Consider the following 20,879-nt stretch of genomic DNA (forward strand, 5'->3'; position numbering starts at 1 on the left):
ACACAGTCACACTCATATGCAAATACGTCTTGAAAAAACTATTCCCAGGGCAGCTAAGAGACCAAAATGCTGAGTCGTCTTTGGCACTTCCCAAAAGCTCCTAAAATTCAATTGTAACATGAAGTGAAAGTCAGTAAGAGAGCCTTTACTGGCAAAGCTGAGACATTTGGTCTTCCTGGGAGACACAAACAAACCAGCAGAGTTCTTTCTGTACAGGTGGCAAGAATTGCCCTCTGGCCACTTTTGTCCCACATATTGTTGTAGTTATCTTTGTGGTTATTAAATACTAAACAACAATAGGATTTTTCAAGTGAGAACTAATGCTTTGGAGCAAAACACTTTTTTTTTTATACTGATTATTTTTAAGGTCTGGTGAAATGACAGTTAGGGTATCTTTAGCTTAACCCACACCTTGAAGTAATGAGATCACAATAGGTTTTCCAAATATAAAAATACACACTTTTTAATCTATGATTGCTCTATGTACTGCTGCAAACCGTTAGCTAATGGATGTGGGTTGTATTTTAGGATAACAAGATTGTGTTGGCTACTGTGTGTTTGAATGTTTTGTTCCAGGTTGTCAATCATAGATGCAGAGAGAGTCTTCTTCCTGAAGGGGTGTAAACAGCATTTAAAACTACTACACAGCAGCCACAATGCTATACTGAAAAACCAAAACACACATTCTGTGGATTGTATTACTGTATAGGAGAGGTTGTATGCTTGTGTATGTATGCTATACTGTATATATAAGTGTGCATCATACTTAATTTCCCAACTCACTCATCGTGTTGCATTGAGACAAACCACCCAGCAACTTGGATAATGTTTTGATTTTCAGATATCATTACAAAGCGTCCAGCGCTAAGCATCCATGTATCCAAACTTAACTGTCTGATTCAGTGGGAATCAAGCTCGTAGCGACACACAGCAGCCTGTTGTTTCGTCCTGTTGGCAATCACTGGCATGATAGGAGATAAATATTGATATATCGCCTAGGTGAATGCTACACCCAGCTGGATGTGGTATCCCTCTCTGTCTGGTGTGAATCTCACCATCTACTCACTGCCCGTTCCTCCTCTGTGCTCACACTCTTTCCAGCACTGCTGAGATTGCCAAAGCCGTGTTGCCGTGGATACCACTACATCTTTTCAGCTGAATACAGCCACTAACAAAAAAAATTCTTTCCCTCATCTGTCTGCGACCTCCTTATGAGTGTATCTGCCCCGCCGCCTGTATCTGCTGGCTTGTGTAACTTCCTGTCTGAGTCACTACCTGCCTGTCTGCATATCTGTCTGCCCACCTGCTACTGAACCTCTGCTTAAACTGTTACTCCTCAAAGAGACGTTATTGTCTTTTCACTGCAGAAAACTGAGGAATTATATTAGTCTTTTTGGACTCCTTGCCGTCCTTCCTGCTCAGCTTTTATATGGTACAACTCAATATGATCGCATTTATTATCCCCATGGAGTGTTTTATATTCCCTGTCTTTCATTTCTCACCTGTTTCTCCTTCACTTCGTCCTCTCTCAGCTCCCAGTTGTGCTTCCAGTTTACAGGCAGGCAGAAAGGCTGGCTGATTGCTGCTGTCTGCCTGCCAAAGCTAACAGCTAGCAAGGATGAAAGGCCACCTCTCATTGCCCTGCCTTCCCTGCTGCTGTCAAAGGCGTCCACTTCACATCCATTGAGAAAATGTGTTCAATGCGCTCTACAACTGCACCAGTGCCATAGTCATACTCCATGGCAATGATGAAATGACTCTGGAGTCTGCTCAAAAAGCAGCTCACATCCTTACACATAATTTTGTTTAGTTTGGATTTAATTTGCTCCCCACTTCCCAAGAGTAAAGAAAGAATACATGATCAACCTTTTTATATGTTTTCCCTTTTCACATTCACTTTTGGGAATATGCATTTCATTTGTAGTTGGTATTCACTTTTAACACTCTTGTTTGTTCACAGTTAGGTTTCAGAGTTGTCACACTGGGGTCCTACTAGTCCAATTAGCTTCTGTAAATATGTGCTTTTGCATTTAGCCTCTTGGCATCACGTGTATACACTGCATGAGAACACAAATGTCAGATTCAGGCAAGGCTGTAGTGTCCAAGTCAGCTGGTCGACTGGTCAGACGCCAGCGTCCCTTTCATAAGGAGAAAAGTTCCACATCAACAGTCTTCATGAATAATGTAGTATATTTGGCAAGGGGGTGGGTGAGGGTGGGGACAGACTTCCTGTGAATACCCCCATGTTTTCACAACTTTATGACTACTGTGCAACTTACTTAACATTTGCTGAACATTTTCTGATTTGGGTTCATACTGATTGACACTGTGTAAATGAAGTTGTTGGTGTGAATGCATTTTGGTAAAACAGAAGAACAAAAAGTTGAGTGTAAATTTTACAAACAGCGTATTTTGATCTACAACCAACATGGCATATCATCTGAAAACAGTAGACTAACTTGTCTGTGTTATATTCCTATAATAGCTATTGTACTGGGGTCACCAGGTGATCTAGTTCTTGATTCAGAAAAAATATGAATGTGGGCAGGTGCGAGCTGGCGGTACCCAGTCTTTTTTTTTTTTTTCTCATGACCAGGTGATTGATTAAAGAGTAGATATCATTTCAGTTGACCAAGATTTTTTTTGGTTTCTTTTGTCTTTACAGCCACAGATTCAGGTCCACCTTGCATTTGTAACAGCCCACTGTTAAGACATAAAGTATGTGGTTGGTAGTCTGGAGACGTGTTATTATGAATGTTCAGTGAAACCTAATGACCCATCATTGGCAATGAATACCCTTCGCCATAATGTTACTTAAAAATGTATTTGTATTAAAGTTGTTCAGAGGTGAAACAAAGAATTGGCAAAGCTAGTCTACAGACAATTAGGCAGCAAATATTGTGTTTATAAACTAATTTCTCAGAAATTGTGTCTAACCCTCCCCAGTTGCAGCTCTTAAAAATGAAAGATTTGCTGCTTGGCTTTGTCTTATGTTTTTTTCTGTCATTTTAAATGAAATTATAAGATTTATACTACTCTGATGTCCTGTTGGGAAAATACAAGGCGATAGCCAGGAGCCAGTTTCCCTAGCTGAAAGCAAAGACTGAAAGCAGGGGGAAACGGCTAGTCTGGCTCTGTCCAAAGGTAACGCAATCCTCCTAACAGCACTTCTAAAGCTCACTAATCAACATGTTAAATCTCATTTGTTGTGCAAAAATGAGGAACTGTGGTTTCACGGGGCTGAAGCACTGGATTATGAATAAAAATAGCAGTAACTTCCTTGTGCTTAGCCAAGTAGCTGCAGACTGTGGTTGCATATTTACGGTACAGATGTGACACTGGTATCAATCTTCTTATGTAACTCTTGGCAAAAAAGCAAAAGTTTATTTCCCCAAATCTGAAAGTTCCCCTTTATGGTTCAACATTTTAAAAATATAATAGAAATAATGGTTCCTGAATTAGTTTTAGCTTCTTCAGTTTTAGAGTCCAGATATTTTGTCTAACAGAGCTGTATTACATGATTGCATGACTTTATTGTCAGTAACACCTGTACTTAATCAACTATTATAGGTCAGAAGGTCTGTTCGAAGTTGAACCACAAGCTATGACCATATGGTTTTGCTACTTTTGCAAGGCATAATTGCACTTGTATGTAAACCAAACCAGTGATAGTGTGTGATTCTCCCTCGATAACGTCATTCACACTGGCAGTCCATGCAGGACAGGCTGGTCCTACCATGCTTCTATCTAATCTGTGAGGCAGAGAGACTTTTTTGTCTCTCTGCACTTGGTATTCTGATGTCAGTCAGTGTGCGGGACGTACCGTCACTCCTCCTCCAGTGAAAAGAGAACAGAACGTACAGTGATGACATTTAGATGATTAGCAACCTCCGGGTGGAGATGACCAATGCTCCAAGTTCCCATTGGAATGTGTGTGTATTTATATATACATATATCCATGTTTTTGTGAAATGCAACCTTTGGATTCGTGCTGTCACATTTATGTATGTGTTTGTAGATTAAGAGAGGAAAGATTTGTTGACATGCTTACTTTGTAATCTATGATGCTCTGCAAACAGTCCTAGATTATGTCTTCTGTGTATAAAAGAGCAGATAGTAACTGTCTTCAGACATCATGGCTGATGCACCAGATGTTCATGAGGGCAACAGACATGTTTCTGTTTAAAAGAGAGTTTTGCTTTTGTCCACAATGATGAGATAGTTGCTCTATGTTAACTTTACAAAATACAGTGTCAGTTTCTCATTGATGCTGGTTATTTCAGTTCTTGGACATAGACTAAATCTTGCACATGTGTAGACTGGATTGCAAAGACAGTTAAGAAAGCCCAAAGCCCGCTGAAGGCTGTTCTGTGTTTTTATTTGGAAAAGCCATTATCTTAATTATGGTTAAACAGAAAATTTGGGAACATGGCAAAATTATTGAATGTCAGACAGAATATATCATGTTGGTTACTTTAATGTCGGCATGAATTAAAGGATTAAAATTGTTTGCATGGAAACTGGAGCAGAGAGAAGTTCAGAGGCAGTCTGGATTCTGGTTCAGGTTAGCTGTAGCGTTGTCTCTGCTGGCACTACTACTCCTCAGTGCAGGAGCCAGACTGGGCTGCAGTTCAGGGCTTCCCTCACATCCACTGATTGACCCAGCCTTCTTGGCTCTTCCCAGATGAAAGATAGTGATTTCTGGATAGTGAGGCAAAGTTCTGTCTCAGGTCATCATGTCTTTTGCGTCTGTTACTCACTCATTTTCACTGTTGTATTTCATATCTTGGCCTGGCCAACTATATGATCCAATATTCCGCACATTTGTGATCCATGATAAAATGATCTAAAAATATGCAATTTTGGCTCAGATGCAGATACACCCATCTCTATCTGTAGTCACTCTGTAGTCTTGAGCAATGGCCTGCCAACAACTCTGTTTGATTGGTTACACATCATGAGTAATAGAAAATCAATGCTAAAGAATATGTGTTGAAACGTTTTCTGCCATTATCAGCATCCCCTTCGGTATAGGAAAACAACAACCTGCACGCTAAAAATGTTTGCCATTTGCCTGGTTATCTATTTTTATGATGGTTGTTGCCTGCCTGTATGCAAATGTTCCATCTAAACAGTATCCCCTTCACCATTTTAAAACCGTATCCCCTTCACCGTTTTGCAGGGGCACCATTGCTGCATCTTGTGGTTCACAGTACCTTAGAGGATTGTGATTGATTTAAAGAAATACACACATGCCAGGAACATTTTCTTCCCTACCTATTGCGAATGATAATTGGGCGCAGCCCTTCTCCCTTGTGGGGAGATGGTCTCAACAGTTTTGAGAGCAGTTATGGAAACTGGATAATTCTGTTTTTGCTGTTCCTGCCTCAGTAAAATGGTGCAATTATGGCTTTTTTTAAGTTAACATGTCTTTCAAACCTGCTGGCGGGTTTTAGGGGTTCAGAGGGTTAATAACATTGCCTTGCATATTTCTCCTTACATAACTATATTTTGTAGCCATGAATTGGCATCAGTGTCACCAGAGTAAAAAGTTGAAGTGTAGCTCAACTTAGACAAATTTTATTGCCATCTATGGAATACGGCGAATCTTAGCCTGCAGGAGGCTGTATGGATGGGAGTGAGAATGTGAAAGCTCCTTTCATATACACTGAGGTGCTCCTGTCTTGACATTGAAACACTCAGACTCTGTACTGATACACACAGCACCTTCATCACACAAGACAAACAAGCAAATACACATAGCAGTTTAGAAAAAAAAAAAACATCCATCTTCGCATGCCATGACAAGCAGAGCCAGCTGCACTGTGCTGATTCAATAAGTTTAGAGGAATGTTAACAACCTCCTCAGGAATGCTGCATTCCCAAGAAGTGGATTCCCAGTCATGTTGGGGGATCCAGACACAGGGGCCTACTGAAGGAGAACACCAGGATAACCTCCACCTCCAGCAGTGGGATGGTTGTGTTATATCTTTAGAACATGCTGGATGGTATTGGTGTGTGGCTCAGTGAAGGTCTTTATTCAGATGACATGGCCCACACTAGACTGACAGTGGATATTTGGAGGCCAGTGCAGTAGAGAAATTAATATTTGAGAACTTTAAAAATCTAATATGTACTTGATTTCTTTAGTTTTCACAGAAACAGTAAAATATATGGCCCATATATGTTCCGAGAGGGACAATTGAAAGCTGACATAAACTTGTTGGTGCGCTTATCAACTATGTGTTTTGTAAAGATATAACTGTTTATCAGAGAGCTGTAGAGGTGCTGATTTGTGGCTTTTGTCATCTGCACAGGACCAAGCTAGCTGTTTCCTAGTTTCTATGCCAAGATAAGTTAGCTGATTGCTGCCTCAAGATTCATATTTATTGATATGTTGCACCGATATGAGAGTGCTATCAATCTTTTCATTTAACTCAGTAAGAAAAAGAATAAAATATTTTGGACTATCCCACTAAAATATGCTTGTATCAAGCTTTATAAATATGTGAAAACATCAAAAACACTTGGTCATGAAAATACCTGGCATTATCCTGTTACTACTAGCCTCTTGTTTATCCATCTTTTCTAAATTACCTGAAAGGTTAGCTTTTTGGAAGTTACAAGTTTCCTTTCCTCTGCAGATGGTATTGGGTAATTTACTTACATTTGGCAGTCATAGTCAAATCACCACTGCCAGATACAAATCTGAAATGTTTCCAAATAGTCAGCTATTGAGGAATGAACAAAAACAATAGTATTTTCACAGTGACGTCTTATCTCTCGCCGTACAAAATTTGGATGGAACAAAATGTGACTGGGGGGCGAGGGGACAGGCACAGGCCACCTGTTTTGTCTGCACCACCTGTTTGCCCTTGGACCAGTTTCTGGGAAAGTGCCGAATGCTGAAACGACACAATCGAGGAGTGCTGCTGACTGTTTGTACCTTCACATCACAGTTTGTTCCCAGACCTGATCCAATAGGACCAAGCTGCTTTCCTCAACAACTGCCTCCTGGTTCCGGTTTCAGCCCCTCTTCCTGTGGTCTCTGCCCCTCTTCTTCTTCTTTCTCCATGTTTCCAAAGCCTCTCCGTAGGGACAGGTATCTCCTCATTGACTCTTCTTGTTCTTCCTTTTCCCAAAGCACCTCCTCTTTCCTTCTCATCCCTTCGATTCCTTTTTCTGCTGATAGCGGAACCAGCTGTGGCTCCAGCAGCAGCTGCCCTCTGCTCTACACCTCACACACACACACACACACACACAAACGCACACACACACACACACAGGCAATGCACACTGACATAGACAGTGTGTGTTGTGCATGAGGAAACCAGGATGTTCCCGTCTCTTCCCACTGGCTTACTTGCTGGGCTGCGGATGTTTTCTCTGTCTCCCTCTGTGTATCCTTCACTTTCTTCTGTCCTCTTTCGCGTCCAGCTACTTTTTATCATCTTTTCTCCACATCTGTTTACACGTAGGTCTGTTAGTTCTTTAGCATTCCACAATTGTTGTGTTTACATCCGTTGATTCATCAAAAATGTTAAAATCTGTTTGCCTCATTTATCACTAAACACAGAGAGCCTTGTTACTGGCATACACAGTGGTGCAAGAGTGAATGTGTTGGAATGCATGCTCCACAGTGTTTAATGAGTAATAGATGCAGACTATTTTTGCAGTACTGTTAACGTGCAGGGTACAGCCTGCCACATTGTGGTTTGGGCGAAATTTTTTTTTTTTTTAGAAAATATTAGCGTTGGATTAATCATGTCTCTCTAACAGTATCATACACCGTGACCAAGGCACACCACTCTTGTACACTTTCACTCCATTTAACAGAAGTGAAATGTTACGATTAACCCCAGGGAGCACATTAATAGCAACAGAAGCTTAGTTGTAAAACCTGTTAGAAAAGTCAGTTTGAAAGCGATTTATTCAACAGAGTTCTGCCTACAGACTACAGATGCGTACTGTTTATGGATCTATGTATGATTTATAGATATCTGCACGTCTATCTGTCCCTCAGCTAACCATTCAACAAACCGTTCTGAGTGGCAAGACAGGTTCATGTCAGCCCCAGCTACTGGTAATGCTAGTGAGCTAATCTTCTAGCCTGTTTACTACTGGCTGTTAGAGCTGTTTTTACACTGTTAATGTACATACGCTGCACAGGCTGTGGGTTTGCTGATGTGTTGTAGTGGATATAGGTCTGTAGGACTGACAGATCTTAATGGAATTTGTCATTTTTGTTTTGCTGTGTTTTGAAAGTTTTCTCGGAAAAGTCATATTATGTTTTCTCAGTGATTAAAAAATACAAGTTGAACATTGTGTAAGTTCTGCTTACTTGCTGTCTTGATGGGTAAGCATTAAGAAATGCTGTGTATGCAGATAATTTAGTAACCATGGTAACCTGTGTCAGCAGGAAGGGATTTCCCAAAGATATCTGTCAAAACTATGGGCTTGTTGGTTCTTGTATCCTCTTTGGTGAAACTTTGCAGTTTATTAAGTCCAGTAAAAGTTAATGACAGCAGTCCCACAGTTATACTTGTCATTAGATTGTGTCATTAGACACCTGTATTCCATCCTGTATCTAACCCGTCATTATTTAGAACAAGTAATAGATTTGGAGCTCAAAAATAACAATTATGCCAGTTAGTTATGTTTGAACTTCAGTGAGTTAGCGGTCAGTCTGTTTAACTTGACTTGGTTTGTTAGTAAAACATCAGTGGAAACACAAACTATTAAAATTGAAATTTTTCCTTTGTTTTACATAAGGGATGCAAATTATGATTTTCTTGTTTTTTGTTTTTTAACCAAGCACACTTAACATTGGCTGCAAAATTGGCTGAGTTACATATCCATTCGGCTTCTGAAACACTGTCCTGGTGACCGGTGGTTATCTTTCAAAAGGACAGAAACGATTAACCAGTACAGAAGTCTCTGTCATGGTGCGTGTTGCTATTTAAACCCCCAAAATGCTCTCTGCTTGCTAACACAGAACTGCCTTTAATCTGAGCGACAGCAAACTAACAAAAACCTGTCTCAAACAGTAGAATACTCCCTTGTCCTTTAACTTGCCATCAATACATTTCTAATCAGTTAAATTATTAAAGGCACTTAATCAATTGACTATTGTTTTCCCGATGACTGATTGTTTTCCCTACTCCACATCAAATTAACCAAACTACAGTTGTGAAAACACTGGAAAGCTCACCTATTAGCATTCTATATCTCATTTAATTAATCCATACAAAATTCAGTATGACCAGAGCTTTCCTAGAGTCTCAACAAGATGCATGGTGAAGATACACTGGAGTGCACAACATTTCCAGTCTTTGTTTTATGCTAAGTTAGCCAGCTGGTGACAGTGATTTCATGCCGAAATTGTCACCTGGGCAGTAGCAGCCTCCTTCTCTAACTCCTCGTTGTCTTATAGTACAAGTAGAAAAGTAAGCAAGGCTCCCAAAAACAGGTCTACTGAGCTGCCCAGCTGTCTTCATCGATCATGTGACCTTTGCCTTGCAGGTGGTAGCAGGCCATTGAGAGCCTCCCAGAGTAACAAAGAGTGAGCGAACAGAAAAAGACAATACCCCACCATAAAACCAGAGTCAGTAATAGTGGCCACATGTCTCACCACACATGCAAATGCTTAACCATGCTCCTCCTCTCTCACAAACATTCTCAGTGCCCTTCTTTGGGTTTTATTTTGTCTGTTCTGTGAAGCAGGTATATGTTCACATTTTGTGCCTCGTCTACAACAGCATTCCACTGGATAGTTTGAATTTCAGTTTCACATAAGTTTGTTTCATAAAACTTTTTTTCTCCCTTTTCTGTCAGCCTGTTTTTCTCTGTGTTTTTGTATTCCTCTTTGCATTCCTTCTTTGCAGCCCCCAAGGCCTTCGTTCCTGTGACTGATCTTTATTTCTGTCTCCATATTGCTTCACGTGGAATCAATATTTTCAGCTTGATGGTATAGAAATATTTACAGTCTGCCAGAAGATAGTGCAAGACAGTAGAGGGGATGTGAGGATAGAAGAACGTCAAAGGAGGGAGAGAGTAACAGATAATGGGAGTACATGGAAAAAACAAGTGAAAGAGAGAGGAAAGAGTGCAGGAGAGACACATGGAAAGTTGAAACAAAGGCGGGGGGAGATTTGTAGACCTCTGGAATGATTTAAGCTGCCTGCCTAACTTGCCAGCACTGAGACGACTGGTGAGCAGGCTGCCAGAATGGAGGACAGCAGATGTGTTCTTGTCTGGGATGGATGGATTGATGTATCAATTTTATCCAGGACCTGATATGAAGATACTGAGAGTGCTTTGCTTCATGCTCAGTCCTCAGGCAGGCATCTGTACTTTGGCTTAGAGTTCCTGAAAGCAGCTCATTTCTGCTCTGTCAGTGAGTTCAACCTAAATCAAGTCTGTCCTCCGTCTGCGGATTTTACGATCATTTGAGTCAGTGTGTCTCTTCATCGTTCCAATCACAGCCCATGATTTGTACCTTTGGAAAGCGTCTTGATTTGTTCACAAACTCACAAATGCATTCACACACACTGTGCTCTGTGCACTGTGTTGAAAGTCTCCCACTAAGTTGTCTCTGGTCCACCTTTTCAGTTTGCTTCCAGGCAAACAGACTGTGCACAGAACCACTCGTGCTTCCGTTAAGATTTTAACACTGCTGCTTTGATTGTATTTAAGTCGGGCATTCAGCTGGTGTCAGATGTTAGAAAAAAAGTTTCAGTTTCAATATGATTGTCCACTTCTCGCTCTGACTTCTTTCATCCAGCATCCAGGAAAGTATAATTTCCTCACTCTTAAACAAATTGGTGTTTTTTTTTTTTCAGTATTCTATCAAAGTATTCTAATTTCTTCTTAATTTCTTCTTCTTCTAATTTAAACCTTTTAAGCTTTCAGGAAACCAAAGAATTCTTTGATGTATCTAAGGAACTATAAAAGTATGTGTAATCTTTTCCAGTTAAGTTTAGCAACTAGCTTTGTAATTCAGTGGACAGTCCTGCCCAATGTAGACTCACAAGGTTACCAAACTTGAAAATCCTCTTATTTACAGTGGTGATTAGATCTAATAATAAACACCAAATCCCATTGTTTTGCAGCTTACACATTCCTGTTTCATGTAACATAGTGCTATAATGTTTCTTTGTGAATTACACGTTCTAATCGAATGTGTGATGTCTCGACAGGCAAAGCTGTTTATGACACAGCAGTTTAGTTGGCAGTGCTGCTTGTACCCGTCTTTGCATTAAATTGTTCCTGACATGCATCTCCCCTTAATTGTGACACATTGTTTTGGGCTTCTTTTTAATTATCAACATACACCTTTGATTAATTACCAAAAAGTGAGCCTACGTTGGGCAGGACTGTCCACTGAATCACTGTCACATTTTGAGTTCAATCTGACATATACTGGCAGCATCTCATGCTGTATGATCTATTTCTCTGGAACAACCTAAGAAAGGTTTTACTTGCATCGTGACCCCAACTCATGAGCCATGACAAATAATGTGAGAGACACGCTAAAAGGATTTTTGGAGTTTTTCCTCATTGAAATGAAGGTGGTGCCCAAATAGACGTTTCCTGTGTAAATTTATATATTTGATATGGTTTTTAAAAATATATTTTGAAGTTTTCGTAATAACTTGTGTTATTGTTACTGTTGAGACACCTCTTGCATAAATCTTCAAAAAGAATGTGCCAGTTTATCCTGGAATAAAAAAAATATTTAGAGTTTCACCTTATTGACAAGAGGGTGGTTTCTATACTAACCCTAACCCTGAAGCAGTGTTGTTCAGAGTTCTGAAAAAAAGCTTTATGAGATGCTGTTAGGCTACAATCAGCAGTGCGTGGAGCAAGGAGGGAAACCTTTTGGTTTTTGGACTACCTTTGAAAAATACCGAGTTTGGAAATTGACTGTTGCAGTCTTGCCCTTTCAAAACAAGACAAGGAGTGGATCTGACTGAGAACCTGAGACCACTACACATGGCAATATGGTAGAAACTTGTCAGAAATAAGGTAGGATACCCTGTTTTGTCATCTGTCTTACCATAAAGTCCTGTCTACCAGCACCATTTTAGCCACGTCTGGCTAAGGAGATAACTGCACACAATTTGACATCACAGTCCAGAAGTCTCAGTTTTCCCTGTCTACATGGTAGCGCTGCAAATTGTGTCTGTCGGAGTTTTTCAAAAGGTCTATTATCAGTGAACTAAAGCCGTGTCTGCCTGTGAATGAAAGGCCAAAATGTATAGAAAAAACTTGAAAAAATACCTATGTATGTGTGGAAAAGGCCCAAAGAAAACAACAAACAATGAGAAACACACGCTGAATGAAAATATATTAATGTATAATGATATTGGGGGAACCAAGCCCTTTGTGATTCATAAATTGGAGGCAAAAGATATAGATGGTTATAAATTTGTGTATTAAATTGGCATCTCTCTGACTTTTCCAGGGACTCTACACAGCTGATCTCATACTGAGTATCTCGTTGGCTGCAGGGGGAACAGTTAGTTTACGTCCATTATTCTAGCGGCTGTATTTCTGCCTATGATGATGATATTACTGCATCATGGCCAAATACTGTAGTTTCTCACTCAAAAGACTGGATTTACACTAATCATCCTGCTGCATTATTTCACAATCACGCTTATTACATTAATGACACAGTAAACATGATTCACAAAGTTTATTTGTATCAAATTTAGCAGAATTTTCCAGGCAATCACAAATAAATTTGACCATGTTTTGCTTGAATTATGGAAATATCCTTCTATAGTTTTTCTTCCATAAATAGCATAAAGCAAAAGTTGAACCTGTGTTTTGTCTGTCCACTGCCACACCTAATAAACTCCATATTCACTTTCACATTTAGTGTGTCTGTGTGCTCATACAGTAAATGCACAAACATTCACTTTCCTTATACAGATGCTAAATTCACCTACAAACCACATTTAATACCAGGTGTAAATGGGCTCAGTGTTGTCTTTGCCCTGAAGGAAAAAAAATATCAGTTCAGTTGAAATGGGTGATTCATGTACAGCAAACCAGAAAATCTTGCACATCCAGAGTTTTCCTGGTTTATTTGTTTTTTATGAACACGGCCGTATTGAGCAGTCTTTTTTTTCTATTTCTGTCTATCCCTCATCTTTCTGCTGGAGCAATGTCACAATTTCCTCTTCAGCTACATGTTTGGTTTGGACTTTAAAGAATGAAACTCTCAAGTTTGCTCAGTCTGGTGACCTCTTCACCTCACACACCTCACATATCTTTTTGTGCACCTTACGCTCATGCACACCAAGCTGGTCAAACTCGGATAAAGAAGTGGATGCTTTGATAATCCAGCATGTTTCCTAATCTTCCTCTACTCTCTTACTTCCACCTGCTCGTGATTATTGTTAAGTTAAAAACCATCTCACTGTATCAGACACATCAGTCAGTAATGATTGGTTAGAGTAAACTCCAACCTTTCCCTTGGTGAAAAGAAGGCTGATTGAGGGAGAATTCTTGCCATTTAGTTTGAACATCAAGCTGCTGAAGTGGTGTCCAAAGTTGTGAACCAGGCAGATCACTTCCTAATTTTCGAATTCGACAGCAGAGCAGAGCCAAAAAGGAGGAAACAAGGATATTGAGAGACAACATTAACCACTTTTTTTGTGATTTGGCTCTGATTTTAACCTGGCAAAGCAGCCAGCCTTCATTTAACTAGGAAGCAAGCAATCAGCAAAAACAATCACAGTTTGAACAAGTAACTCAATATCAAAATAGGAGACGCTGAGAGAGGAGGCCCCTAATTACTCTTTATTACTGTTTGACATACAAACAGCACACTGTGGATGGTTGATGTATCTTGGCTCAGTCTTTGGATTTGTTGGCTGGCTGAGTGACTGACCGCCTGTTGGCTGCGAGAGGGTGTCGGTGTGGTTGGCTATCAAACCCGCCCTGCCTCCAGGCTGCTCCTGCAGACCTGTGCTACTCAGCTGAATGACGGATCCGGTGTGAAGGCTGAATGTCCCACCCCGAGATCACCACTAATGAAAACCAGGCACGAGGAGGCAGCTGCTCTTGCTGCCTGGATCTCTCCTTGTTGCCTCAAACTGGGAATTCATATTATGTTGTGCTGCAATCAGGGTATTTCAGGAGTTAAGCTACCAGAGCAGAGGGAGGCTGCTGCTTCTTTGACATAATGCAGGGGAATAACACTGTCTGTTTATTGAGCAATTAACTCTATACTAGTCAGATGGAAAATTACAGAAAATTATTTTAAGTGGAGGTGTTCTCACCAATAAATTCTGTCATTCAGAAAATTTCGTATTTGGCTTAGAGTGGAGAACTGCTGAGACTGCTGAGAAGAAATTGTTAACAGTGTAAGCATTTCATGTATTTATTATTTTTAATGAAGAAGTCTTATAAAAACAACCTTTAACATATAGTGTGTTGTACTAGTTCAACATTTTGGGATAGCAATATGACAAGATTGATACAGCTTTCATGTCTTGTCTATGGTGCAAGGAGTATGAAGTAGTGAATGTAACTAGAAACCCCATAAAAGCATCAATTCTAACTACTATGTTTCTGTTTGTGGATTAAACAAGAAAGATACAGTGTATTCATAATGCAGCTACAACTAATGATCATTTTCATTGTTGATTAATCAGTCAATTATTTTCTCGACTAACTTAACCGACTACTTATCTGGTCTATAAAATGCAAGAAAATTATGAAAAATGTCACTCAGTATTTGCCAAAGCCCAAGATGATGTTTTTAAAGGTCTCATTTTAGCCACAGCCCAAAGATATTAAGTTTTTATAGTTAGCGATTGATGTAGTAGTTTAAATTTCCGAACCTCAAACTCCACTGTTGGGTTTGTAAGGCATGTTATCATTTTCAACAAAATTTAAGACATTGATTATAGCCAGAAACTGTACACTAACTTAAATTATTCATGTGTGACTTAGGGTTCCGTTGGGAAAATTATATAAATCTAATCTTAAAAATCATAGTATTTTAATACTTTATTTGACATGTCTCATTTTAAAATGTGCCAAATGTACATCACATCACACGAACCAGAATCTGTAAAAAAACAAAAAAAAAAAAAACAAGAAAAAAGAAATCTGTATTTGTGAATGCAAGAAGTCATAAGTATCTTGGATCAAGTTACTTTCCAAAAATGCATAGACTGCACAGAACTGATATGGGACATGCATGGAGACAAATTAAACACATAAATAATAAAATATCTATAGCATGTAGAGTCACCCATTTTTTCATTGGTAACACCTGTGGAAAAAATGTGCATATTGAACCAAGATTTTTGAAATTTTGTAAAATGAAAAAACCAAAAATAAATACTCAAATTAAATTTTTTCCCTTTTTTCCCCTGAATTATGGCATTAAAACTTGGTTACACTGGAAAAAAGACATGGTTGTGCTGTTTCCATAGAGGTGCAGGACTTTATATTGCAGTGAAAAATGTGTCAAGAGCAGAAAATGAATGTTAATAGGTAAACTAATTGATTAATTGTTGCAGCTTTGATGAATAATACATGAGAGTTAGTGGTGTGTTTGGACAGAACCAGATCATCAGTTTCTTCCTGCTTCCAGTCTTTAACCTAAACTACACTCACCACCTCTTGGTTCCAGCTCCATTCTCATATTCGACTTTGATATCTACCTTCTTGTCCAAATTTTGGGGGAAAAAAGGAACTTACATAATTTGTGGAATGTTTGAACGGTGCACTTACATGTGTGGAAGAGGAAATATATACGTTCTCATACATAACAACTGGCTCCATAAGTTGTAAAGGGTGCATTATTTCACAGGAAAGGAATTTGGCAAGGCACGACATTTTGCTCAGCTTCAGCACATCTTTACCATGCCTGCTTCAGCTTTTACATTTCTGTAGCTCGATGGTAAATGCTCCACCTGTCCCACATAAAAGTAACAGTCTGTCTTACAGAGAGGCTGAGTGGCTGCATGATTGTTCTCAGTGCCTGAAAGGTCCCATTCAGTCAAAATCATAGCAGAGAACGCAGCAGGTAGACCTGACAGTTGCAGACTAAACAAAACTCATGATGGAGGATCTGGGCTTCTGCTTTCTTTCTTTTCTGGTGCTCTAAATCCGTCTGACACTGTTATCTGTTGCTAGACTTTTTCTGATGCAATATAATGTTAGCACTGAGAAGACTTATGTAGATATTAGTTATGCAAATGTCTCAAGGGACTAGTAGTACAAAGATCACAGTCTGGCTTGATATTGTGCACACAGGCCACATGTTCTGTAAATGTTGATAGAAATGATACACATCTTTCCTTTCTTTTGAATTCACATTTATTATCGTTCTCATGTTATCTGCAGTCATTTGTCAAATGTGTGCTGCATGTAAGCCAGCTGTAATGAACTCCTCAGAGTTCAGAGTATTCCCCTGCCCCTGAATAAACACAGACAGGAGTGAAAACTCTTTGAGTGTTTGACTCGTAGCAGGCTCCTCCTGTGTGTATTTTTATAAAACCATAAAGAACAGCATGTAGAGAAGTGCACAAGTCAGCCATTATTCCTGGGCCGCTCTCAAAACTGGCCACACTCCCAAAGAAAACTCCAGCTTTGTTCACTTCTTAACTCTCTCTCCCCTTATCCCTCTCCATCTCCTCAGTCTATCGCTCTCCTGGTATGCAGTGTCATTACTATGGTATTCTATGGTCCTTGTTACAGCCACAGCTCAACATAGGGATTTTTTTTCTCTTTGGGAAATAACACACACACACACACACACACACACACACACACACACACGGCCTGCAGCATGTTAGCACAGTTACCCCAGAAAATTAGAAAAGCCTCTCATCACCACTGTTGGCTCTTAAGGCACATCTCTTACTACATGCAGAGATTTAAAACACCTCAGTTTTTGAGGGTAATAAACCTAAAGATGTACACTGAATATGGAATTAATTAGTTCACTGTGAAATATTATTTTTAATTTGCTCCACATTGATTAGCTCCTAGTACCTTTCAAGCATTCATGTTAATGTTGAAATCGCCTGAGGTGAATTACAAATCGAAATGAGTCCGCTCTTGCTTTTCACAGTTCATTTTTTTGATGAAAGCATTAATTTTGTAGTGACCATCCTTCACGCTGTTAACAGCTGCCACAGATCGTGGAAGTGACTCAGCATCTGCAGATGAATCATTTGCAGAAGTGTTCAAGCTTGATGTGTGGATGCCTGCAGCTACTAAAATATGGTTTAGCTTTCACCTAAATAATCTTTGACCCAAGTTCATTTATTGTGTTTTCTTTTTTCATTGCCATGCAGCTGCAGTTGGAAGTGCACTGATGTATTTTTCTACTTTTATTTGTCGTATGTTGTGTGGTGTCACAGATTAGTCTAACAGTATCTGTGTGTCTCATTTGCTGCAGGTGACCTACCTTGGCAAGGTGACAATCTCTGGGACCCAGTTCTTGTCTGGCTGCACGGAGTCGGCTGTGGTCGGTCTGGTGGAGCGTCGTGCCCTGGCCCAGCAGCAGGGCACCTGCCCCGCCGGCAACTCTCTGCTGGAGATTCGGCCCTTCCAGGTGCGTCTTCACCACCTGGATGAGCGCGGCGAGGCCTCAGTAACCATGGACACCTACCAGGTGGCGCGCATCGCCTACTGCACGGCCGACCACAGCATCAGACCCAACGTGTTTGCCTGGATCTACCGGGAGATCAACGACGACCTGTCCTTCCAAATGGACTGCCATGCCGTGGAGTGCGAGAGCAAGCTAGAGGCCAAGAAGCTGGCGCACTCGATGATGGAGGCTTTCCGCAAGACTTTCCACAGCATGCGTAGCGACGGGCGCATCCACAAGAGCGGGTCAACGGACGACTTTGCTGAGGACTCGTCCACCCCTGAAGACTCGACCCCAGACGACGGTTGAACCGAAACTCGCTCAAACTCCTGATCCCCATCCTAAAAAAGTGAGGGGTGACCGGAAGGATGGACAGATGACCTGCTCTCTCTCTCTCATTCCCCCGTACTATCGCTTTCTGTTATCAATTTAGAACAAAATTTACTGACCCTGTGAACCAACTCACCCTGGATAATGAAGTAGATTTAAAATGCTGTAACGGGAAGGTAGATGAAACAGAGTTACAGCAGACCTACATTTACATGCAGGGATAGCAAAGTGCTGCCACTTTGAGTAAATGACCCTCAAAGACCCACTGGGGGCTTTCGAGCACCTCTGTAATCGCCCTCAAGAGATTCATTCAGCATTTCCATTTTCAACCACTGTCACTCCTGCACCTATCAGAGACACAGTTTGTGGTTCCTAAGCTTTTTCATCGAAACATAACAAAGTTTAGTCCCTGTTCTTTTAACCCCAGCTCATGATAACTTAGTGCTACTCTTGCCATGTAGGTACCCAGCAGATATATGCATATTTTGGGTCCCAACTCAGAGTTTATGAGACTGTTGAAGCACATAAATTCTTTAAATGTTTAGTTATGTGGCTCTCTGTTACAATGCCTTTGACTTGGTAATAATAATGAGGATGTGAACGTAAAGCTAAGCCTTTAAGCACTACTCATGTCTTCGCTATGGTACCTTAGTTCAACCCCAAAAATGATTCTCATTTGGATGATAGAGCTCCTACTCTGTCTCCTTTAAATAGGTACTTAAAGATTCAGAGTATGTGTCAGGCACCTGGGAGAATATAGGTGCTAAATAAGTTACATTTTAGAAGTTCTCACTGGGCTGAAAGCCTGGGCCTGTCTGAGTCACCTTAATCATCCGCATCAGACTTCTGTTTTGAGTATACCAAAATTCAGGCTATCTTTTGCCTGTCAGATTATGTGCCTCACTTTTCCTCTCACATTAGTTTGGTGTCTTGTCCAGGTCCCGACGTGTATGTGTGGCCATGTGTGCTTCCTGATGTTTTCTGTTTTTCTCTTTGTATAGGTGTAATTGCTTACTTCTGTACGTTGTGTATATGGATGTACACGTGAGTGCTTGCATCTCTGTGTGTGAAAGAGAAAAGGGTACGAGAGGAAGGAGATTAGGGAGGAAATTGTAGGATTAGCTGGATGCAAACACTTCGGGGAATCATCCATGATGCTGAAGGTGGTGTTTTTAAAATCAAACATGGTACTGTGACCATTTGCCATGTTTTCTTACTTTGATCTCGTACGAAATGAAAACATGAGAGTCTGAATGTGCCAGTCACCGAGGTTGTAGGACCCTAAATCACAGCCATCCAAGATTACACCTCCTGGCCTATGCTGAATGTATGATGAGTCCGATGTACTGTGAGCACCTGACAGCATCTCCAGTCACTTCAGTCTCCCATAATCTTCTCGTGCTATTACAGACAGCTTGAAGGTAGCGGCCCGGAGGCAGGGAGACAGTTTGCTCTGCTGCCCTTCACCGCTGCTCCGAGTGACTGACCCACCATTGTGGGGGGAGAAAGAAAAACTCATCAGAGCTACATACCACTTTCTTCTTTTCTAACTGGACTGTACTGAACAGACTGGATGCCATCAGTGGAAATGGTCTTCGGTCAGTGACTCAAACACAACGATCATATGGCTCTGATCAGCACTCACACACACAGATATACACACCTGCATACGACTATAAATATGTACACACACATTGTATTTGAATCTCGATCAATAAGCTTATGTAAATACAAATGTATCACTTTCCAAATATTACAGCATAAATGTTGATAGCTATTTTAAATAAAAAAAAATGTTGAGAACCATCATATGATACAGAAACAGTGTTATAAAGCCTACTGTGAATAATAAGTGGAGAGCCTGATAGCGGAGGCTGTGTGTGTGTATGTTTGTGCGTGTGTGGACCAGATTGTGGGTGTGTGTGGTGGGGAGTGGTGTGTGTGGACGGGCCAGAGAGGCGATGATGTTTGTAAAGCTGTAGATTACTGTGCCATGTCCGTCTGAAAGCTCAGACGCGCTTTAAATGTTTCAAAAAATGTTACCTTAAGTGTTTTCTATACAGTGTTTGCAAAGATCAAAAAAACAATGCATATAAAGTATTTACCAAGACAAGCGTATGATGGTGTGGTCTGTTTCCTCCTTCATGTATTTCCCCAAAGCCCCAGATCTGGACCAAAAGAAATTTTTTATTCTTTTAAACTCTGCTGGATTTTAACGTGATGTGTTCCCTGCTGCGGCTGCGTGGGGGAGGATAAATACAAGGCATGTTCAGGCCCAGAACAAACAGACTGGGTAACCAGATGATGTTCTGACAAGGTGCCAGGACAGATGTAAAGTATAACCATACTGTCGGCTCGTCCTCCGTACTGCTGCAGACTGGAATGTGATTCTTATAAAATCTGCTTTGGGGGCATCCTGTGTATGTCACCCTTCTATTGAAGCCACTCCTGCGCTGCGTGTGGCTAAAATACCTTGAAAAAACCCTCATAAACGTAGCTTTATGGTGTTTCCAAACATGTTTCAGGTTTAAGTGTGACACAGGCGCAGCTCCATCCATCCTGAGGGAGGTTTTACTCTCCCATTCCTCACATTCTTCCGACTTCCTCAGATCTTTCTTTTATTGTGCTGCTGCGCTCCTCTCGTCTGCCAGAATGTGGCAGCCTTTTCTCTTCAAAGTGCCCACATCAGTAACAAGATAACTGGTTGTTCTCTGCCTCTATGGCTGGCGATCATTTTGCAGCTTAAGAGCTGCAGAGAATTGGATGCAAAATGGATGCTGTTAATGTGTGCTGAATGTGAACACTGCCTCCCTCTGGCAAGTACAGCTACTGCTTCTGCTTTGAAGAGGCCTTTTCATGTTGCCATCAACAGTGCAGCTCCTCATAATGATCATCAGTACTTTGTATATGGCTGCAGAGAAGA

General features: G+C 40.6%; 1 protein-coding gene across 1 annotated transcript in view; it reads left to right on the plus strand.

The window, feature by feature from the left end:
• The window catches only part of pid1 (phosphotyrosine interaction domain containing 1), a 33,896-nt gene extending 13,827 nt beyond the window's left edge, over positions 1-20,069 (plus strand). Inside the window, exon 3 of the mRNA XM_023283054.3 lies at positions 17,435-20,069. Coding sequence (XP_023138822.1) covers positions 17,435-17,935 — 501 coding nt within the window. The 3' untranslated portion in view covers positions 17,936-20,069. The remainder of the gene's footprint in view (positions 1-17,434) is intronic.
• Positions 20,070-20,879: the final 810 nt, after the last annotated feature.

This window comes from Amphiprion ocellaris, chromosome 7 (assembly GCF_022539595.1).
Source record: "Amphiprion ocellaris isolate individual 3 ecotype Okinawa chromosome 7, ASM2253959v1, whole genome shotgun sequence".
Classification (NCBI taxonomy): Eukaryota; Metazoa; Chordata; class Actinopteri; family Pomacentridae; genus Amphiprion; species Amphiprion ocellaris.